At 35.8% G+C, this 7,793-nt stretch overlaps 1 protein-coding gene across 1 annotated transcript; it reads right to left on the bottom strand.

The window, feature by feature from the left end:
- Positions 1-395: 395 nt before the first annotated feature.
- LOC125768100 (pro-resilin) lies at positions 396-7,403 on the bottom strand. Its single transcript, XM_049435315.1, has 4 exons — positions 6,876-7,403; positions 1,198-1,395; positions 930-1,121; positions 396-870 (listed from the first exon to the last, which is right to left on the bottom strand). Exons 1-4 carry the CDS (start codon positions 6,885-6,887, stop codon positions 793-795), a joined length of 480 nt encoding a protein of 159 aa, XP_049291272.1. The 5' UTR covers positions 6,888-7,403; the 3' UTR covers positions 396-792.
- Positions 7,404-7,793: the final 390 nt, after the last annotated feature.

The raw sequence follows: 7,793 nt of genomic DNA, 5'->3' as shown, positions 1-7,793 counted from the left end.
TCGATTTTTTCATTGTTAGTTTAATAATTCATCAAAATACTAAGCACATCGCGAGAGGACACCTGATTGGTAACTGATCATATCCCCATTCCTATTTTGACATCATTCCACCTTAGTTGTAAAGTTGCTTCGGTGATCATCAATCTCTTGGGAAAACTTTCTTGCAAGTCCATAAAAACGCATTCTGATGTCTCGAGCAATGAATTTACGCGATGTCATCATTTTTGCATACCACAAAGTACGGCAAGTAAGTAGTATTAGATATGTCATACTCATCTTATATTGCTTCGTCCCTCAAACTGTTTTAGAACGCTAGTTGTTTCAGAACTCAACCAATGAGGTCCGACTGTATTCCATCTTAGTAATGATATTTTAAAACAAGATACCTAGTTGGCTCGCTATGGATTCATAATAAGTTTATTTTAAAGATTTCTTGCACAGTAGTTGATTTCAGAATCATAAAATGGATATTGCTTGACTTGACGGGATATTCTGCAACCACCTACCTAGGAATAAATGAACTCGCAAACAATTTCCACGATTATTGCACAGTTGCAATGAGTAATGTGCTCTTTGTAAATAAGTTGCGGGTTGCATGTAAACTTTACCTGCTTAATGACTCTTACTTTAATGATAACCTTATCGTATTTGATGCATCTTGAAAGGAAACACTTTTATCGAGGAATGATGGTTCTACCGTTGTGCAGAATACAATCTAGTCTTATTGGACGCGAGAATGGACGGTTCTGTCCACCAATCAGATGAGTGATGAGGGATTTTGTTTATCTGCTTCTAGTATTTGTATCCACCGGCATTCGCACCACCCTGACCAGGTCCTTCGGGATATTTTGCTTCCCCTTCGTACGATACCTATAAACAAGCAACAAAAGTTATTGAAAAAAATCAAACTAAAATCTAAATTAACTCACCTCAGCATTGTAGCCATTCTTCCAGTCAGCAGTGTAGCGCACAATTTGCGTACGTCCGTCAGGTAGCTGAACACGGTACTCGCCACGTGTCACGTCACCGTCACTTGCTGCTTTATGAGAGTAATCATTTTGTGTTTCAATGTCATTCACATTATATTGAAAATCGAAAGGCATTCCAGGTTCGTGATGGTGCTAAACAAAAGTTTCAGTAAAAAAACAAATAAATTATTCATTGGCACGCTAACTCGCAATGTACAATACTACTAACATCATCCTGGGCAGGAGGACCATAAGATGGTGCCGGACGACCTGGAGTGGGCTGTGGTCGAGGAACATTCTGAGGTTGGGGGGAAGATGGGAATGGCTGATTCGGTTTGTCGTAGGCATAACCTTTGTCTGGGGGCAGGTACTGATTGTTTTGTGCTAGTGATTCAACGCACATTACGGCAAGACAAACAGCAACACACTGCGAAAAAAGTGTACATTAGTTTATTTATAATTTACAGTCAAAGGCGGATTTACATTTCTGCGGGCGGATGTCCGCTCCCTAAGCGGACGTGTGAGTCCCTAAGCGGGAAACCAAAAGCGATGTGAATTCTCTAATTGAGAAGATATTTCTGATTGTAAGTATACACTTAAGAGCATTGGGCCCGTTTCTATCGCATAATTTAAATTGTACTAAATGTGATTATCTTTACTAATTAATGGCTTATTTTATATCGCACAGCATAAACCGCACTGTATGTCACACATTTTTTTATTTCTTTCCTTAACCTTAGTACATACGCTTGAATATTCATCAAAGAATATCGAAATTAATTTACAGATTTTCATTTTATGTTTGGATTTTTCACAAAAAATATGTGTTTTTTTGGAGCTGCCCGGTGCATGGGATAAACAGTGTCGGTTCCACACGACAGGACCGGACATCAAATCCAATCCGAACCGTTCTCTGTTCAGGTAGTATGTAGTTTAAATTTATTTTATTGTTCAACATTTGAAATATTTGTAAAAAATAATTGTAACTAACAACATAAAAAGATTTGTAACATTGGATATTTAGAATACTTATTTGTATGTTCATTTTACTATTTTTCGCATGTATCAAAAAAATTCATCTTCTTCTTCTTCTTGGCTTAACGACCTTACAGATCACGCCGGCCATTTCTGGCTTACTGGACTTATTTTACCACGTAGCCGGATAGTCAGTCCTTGCTACGGCAGGACGATCCGGATGGGATTTGAACCCGGTCCGGCCGTGTGGACTGGCGTCGTTTATCACATGCACCACCAGGCCGCTCCTAAATTTCATGTACCCTGTGAATCAGAACTTAGTATTGTGCGTAAATTCTAAATCACAATTTTAACAATATTTTTGTTCGTTTGGGTCGAGTAACCCAGGGTGTGAAACCCTTTCACGGTTCGGACAGGAAAAGGAGCCAAACATATATAAATTTTATCCTACATTTGACTATTTTTAGTATTGTAAATTATTTTCAACAATGTAATATAATTTTAAAAAAACGTTAACTCTTGATATAGTCTCCGTTTATATAGAACTTAGTAGCACATTGAAATGTAGTAAAAATTCAAAACTATTAAATTAAAAAAAAACCATACGCAAGAACACCAGTTTTTTTTAAATCAATAAATATTAAAAAAATATTTTTGTCGGAAATTTTTCCTATAAAACAAAGCGAGTCGAGGTACAAATAAAACACTATTCAAGTAAGCTAAAAAGTTGTGTAAATAACATTGATGTAATTGAACGATCTAGCTCGTAATAGTTGTAATATTATCTCATGCAAGGTATTTCAGATATTCTGAAAATCTGAAATTTTACTAAAAGCAATTTAAAAATATTAATCATCCCCCTTAAGCAAGCTTTATTGTAAAATTATTCCTATATCTATTATCAGCATGTGTAATGAGCGTAACACACATTAAAAATTAGTTTAAATGATTCAACCAATTATGGTCTCATTATTGTTCTAAGTTTCAAAAGCATAATGACGTAATAGAGGTATCGGGTAAAATCAGTACGAGTTCAGTTGTATAGTAATTGTTTGCAATTAAATATAATCTGATTATAGATTAATTCTTCACAACGGCACAACATTTTTTAAACTTAATCTTACTACATACTCAAAACTAAACGTACTGGGTTTTAGTGCAGTATCAAAAGTTGTCCAATAATAATGAAAAAATGAGATGAGATGAGATGAGAAATGAGAATAATGAAAAAACAGTATTTGTTTTATGTGCTGGTATGATTCTCGCATTTCGTATATTTCAACACGGGTGTTCAAGATATCGTTACTAGATATCACCAACTTCACCTAGTGAAAATATAGTGTATAGATCAACCTTACAAACGTACTATTGTGCATTTTTGCAACACTGTTCCGCGTCGTAATCAACTAACCTTGTTGAATATGTCCATTTATATTCTTGACTTACTTAATCAGATTTTTGTTTCTTTTAAAGTCGAATATAAATTCAATGATTATCAACCATTCCTGTTTGATACTAGGATAAAAGGTTGACAGTTTATACGAGACAAACCAATCGATCCATTATCGTTATACAATTACAATGTTTTTGAGGAATCGCTTCCAATGGTACTTCCTCCCTGTCCACATGGAGTATGTTTGCAAAATGATCAAAATAACGTGGAAAAATATTAAACACATCTTTAAACATTTTTGCAGAACAGAACATATGACATTTTATGGACTATGGGCGAACGACTGTCACCTCGATCTATTCCAGCTAGTGATTACAGAGTGACAGCGCGTTGGGAAGCAGGAAACAACGTTACCGTTCTGAAGCTGCAGATATTCTTGGTAGTACGTCGTAAAGGGATTTTTCGTTCGATGATCGACTGGTAGTATTAATCATTTTCTTCTAAAGGTATCTATCCAGGAATTAAAGTTCTTAGATTACTACTTAGTTCTACACTCGAAAGATGATGTTTGACAGTAAAAAAGCTGTTTGGTTTTGAATGCAATGACAGCGTTGTCTACTACCTAGATCAAGCATGAAAACCTCAAAATCTGACAGCAATATTGCCGAAGCAGTCAGTAGCTATAAAATTATATTTTCATCCACTTTCAAGCAACAAACTCAACAAAATAAGAATGGAAAAGTGTTTAAAATTGAATTTTCTAATAATTTCGAAAATAGGATCACAACCTGCCAAAAATAGGAACATTGCTGCCGAAAACAGGAACAAAATCAATGTTTACATTTTTATAAAAATTGCACATAAAACGCATTAGAATCACGAAAACGAAAATGTAAAAAGATACTACGAAAGTTTATCAACCGAAATAACGTTACTTTCAATCACTAATATTGCAAATAATAGGTGTTTCTTCGTTTTTTGCAAAACAGCTGCACTAACCTGCTGAAAACTGGAGCACCTACTCTAAACTGCCGAAAACTGGAGCAGTTACCCTATATATAGTATATAAAATTTTCGTGTCGCGGTGTTTGTATGCAAACTCCTCCGAAACGGCTGTACCGATTTGTATTTGTACGTTCGTTAGGTATGAGAATAGGTTTTTAAGAACTTTTCGTTTCGCTAGGTGACCTATGCTATTCATTCGTTTTGCTTTTTCTACGAGGTTTTTGATAATTATTAGCATATCAAAACAAGCATACAAATTGTTTCCAACAAGCATTTTGCGGTGCTGGTCTTACAGGTGTGGAAGCGGTTCTGGTCTTACACGACAGAACCGGGTATCAAATCATATTCTGACCGTACTTCGTACGCAGGACTGCTACGGGTAAATAAAGTCATGAAATACCACACCTCTGAAGCTTTAATGCCGCAAAAGGAGAAAAAATTAAAGTTTTTCCACAGACCAACAACAGCAATAAACACAGCGGGAATTTACATCTGCTTAATTTCTTCGCCACGCTTTCAAGAATAACCCCGACATTGAATACTTGACTCATCCTACAGCGGTTATCGCTGCAATGGACAATAAATGTCCACCTTGTCATGCGCTCAAATTTAAACTAGAATCAGCTGGGTTTCAGCGGCATTTTAATGTTGAGGTTTACCTGTGGAGAATAGTTTCTACCACTGCAACCTTTGAATAGTTTTCTTACTGACACATAGGTATTCTGCTTTTTCTCCGATAGCCTATTCAAATCTGTTATTCTAATCAACTATTTAAAGTTTACTGATAATTTATTCTAAAAATTCATCGAGTGTTTCTAATAAATTCTTTTACAACAAATGTGAAGAGTTGTTAACGAAATGTTTGTTATGTGAATGTGTGTTATGTGTGTGTTTGTTATGTATTATGTTATGTTCGACATAAAAAATGTCGAATGGAAAACATACCTCAACAAAACAAACATATTTTTAGAGACAAAGCTAGATTTGCGGTGTCAACTAGTTTTAATATCAATAATTGGTGAATAATGTGAAAACGAGAGCGTTTCCTCATCTCTTTTACCCTTTTTGAGTTTTGGACTGTAAAACTTCATCATTATTATACGGTATGATGAATCTCTCTCTTCTTGGCTTTAACGGCCTTACAGATCACGCCGGCCATTTCTGGCTTACTAGACTTATTTTTACCACGTAGCCGGATAGTCAGTCCTTGCTACGGGGGGACGGTCCGGATGGGATTTGAACCCGGTCAGGCCGTGTGGACTGGCGCCGTTTATCACATGCACCACCGGGCCGACGGTATGATGAATGTGAATTACTAAAATTTTACACGTGTATATGCTTACAAATGCACACAAAAATAGCTTCAGTTTTTGTTCGACGATATTACGTACTTGTTGTTAATACTAGAACTTTTGGAACAACCATTTGTATCAGAAAATAAAAAATCAAGATCTGAATAAATTATGCTCAAATAATATTCTGTGTAGAGCGGAAAAATTTCTAAGACTAACGAGTAGGCTTAAAATAAGTTCAGAACCAAAAAAACATACACTGATAATTATTCTTAATTAGATATACATTTCACAAATCTTATAATTACAAAATTGTCTACGATCTATTCCTATCTGCTACTAGTTTAGTCTGGAATCCTGAATGCATTCTACATCGATATCTGTAATTATTTTTTGTCAAAATTTACATCGACACAATTCTTCAGGTTTACTTATCAGGTAATATTACTGAATACAACTTAGATTTAAAATGATTTTAACATTATCTTCACTGTAGCTGAATACAGATAATTATACACATCTTCATGGTTTAAAATTCTTGAATATTTTAGCACTATCAATTGCAATATGTGAATGAAAAACACATAATGAATCTAGAAGTAATTAAATGTGCATCAGCAGTTTTGTTTTCTTTTGCTTATTTTAATTAATGTTATACATTCGTTTTGTTTTAATTTTGAAAATCAAAACACGCCTAATACTAAAACAAGATCGAATGTAATTTGTTACTTTTTTTAACCGCTTAATGATGCTGCTGGTCCAGGAATGGCCCCGAAACAGTTCATGTAAATAATGTGTAGCAAATAGAAGGCATCTAAATGAAAACTTTTTCAGTTTAAACAACTTGGTACTATTTGAAAATCCATATATACTTTTTGATAATTTATTATCCATTAATTGTAATTCGCAATGTACTACTATATGATATTTGAAATCATACAACTTCACCTATGGACATAAATATATATTAATTTGTATCTATGTATGCGGAAAAAATGTTATCGTGCCATTTTCACAAATTAGCGAATCAATATACGATACAAAAGCAGAAATTTTTCACAAGTTACCTTTCAACTTCACTTTATAAGCAATAAACTTCATACTTAAACACAATGGTTCACTGCAAAGGACAGAACCTAACGTTGCATATAATCTTAAAGCACTCTCACTCGTCATTAAAGAATTATAACTGTTAATCGAACACTGTTGCTCTAAGGCAACATTCATATAATCACTACTCACCAGAAATTTCATCGCAATGCTTATGTTGGCACTTAGTCGAAGAATGAAACCTTAGTTGATAAACGCGCACAGTAAACGCTAGAACAATGTTGCACTTTTACTGTAGTAGGCTTTTATCGGATGTATACACGGCCGTATCCTGTGATGGACTATTGCTCGATTCTACATTGTGGCCAGCCTTTATGCGAACAATCCATCCGGTGAGAGGCTATTCTACCCCTCTGATTTTTCGAGCCTCAACCGTGTGTGTAGATTTTTTTCCACCCCTGAATAGAGCATCTTGTTTTTGAAGGCTTGTTTCTGCACTCACAAAAACACCAAAACTAATGAAAACAGAAAGCATAAACCTCTCTCATTTTCATTCCTGGCTCTGTGGTGTGCTGTTTCTCTACAATACAATACGAACAGTACCATCTTCCACCGAAGATGCCCAACTGTTAATATGACGGCAGTAATTACGCTGCCATCTCTACTCGCTTCACGGTGCTGAAGCGTTTGCTTTTGACGGCAGTGCACATTCGTACACGTGAAAGGCACCCGTCTACCAAATCTGTATTGAGCCGCTGTTCACACACAACTATACCTTAGATACAACTGACGGACGTTTTGTGAAGATGATGAGATAGGTTTTGTGAGAAAAACCTGCCGAGGATCGTTGCCTAGCGGTGCCATTCATCTATAGGGCCATACCACCGTGCAACGGCATGAAAATGGGAGAACTCTTTTTTTTCTTACCTTTGGAGACGCATCAGGTGCCCAACGCTGATCTGGTCTGCGTTGATACATACGAGAGAGATGTTCTCTTGCGATGAGTTTGCTCTGAGCTTGTTGGTTAGCGGAAGACAAAAATGCTTTACACTTAACAAGTGAATCGCCAACTAATAGTGGGAGATGAGCTCAGTGGGGAAGGGTTTTCTT

The sequence above is a fragment of the Anopheles funestus genome, chromosome 3RL (genome assembly GCF_943734845.2).
Source record: "Anopheles funestus chromosome 3RL, idAnoFuneDA-416_04, whole genome shotgun sequence".
Classification (NCBI taxonomy): domain Eukaryota; kingdom Metazoa; phylum Arthropoda; class Insecta; order Diptera; family Culicidae; genus Anopheles; species Anopheles funestus.
Note: the sequence above shows the minus strand (reverse complement) of the source record. Positions and strands in the feature narration are given on the sequence as shown.

Bases quoted from the DNA above. Each gene is read 5' to 3' on its own strand.
- LOC125768100 (XM_049435315.1), bottom strand. The intron at 1,122-1,197 runs GTTAGTAGTATT...ACTTTTGTTTAG, and splicing joins GTCCTCCTGCCCAGGATGAT to CACCATCACGAACCTGGAAT. The intron at 871-929 runs GTGAGTTAATTT...GCTTGTTTATAG, and splicing joins AGAATGGCTACAATGCTGAG to GTATCGTACGAAGGGGAAGC.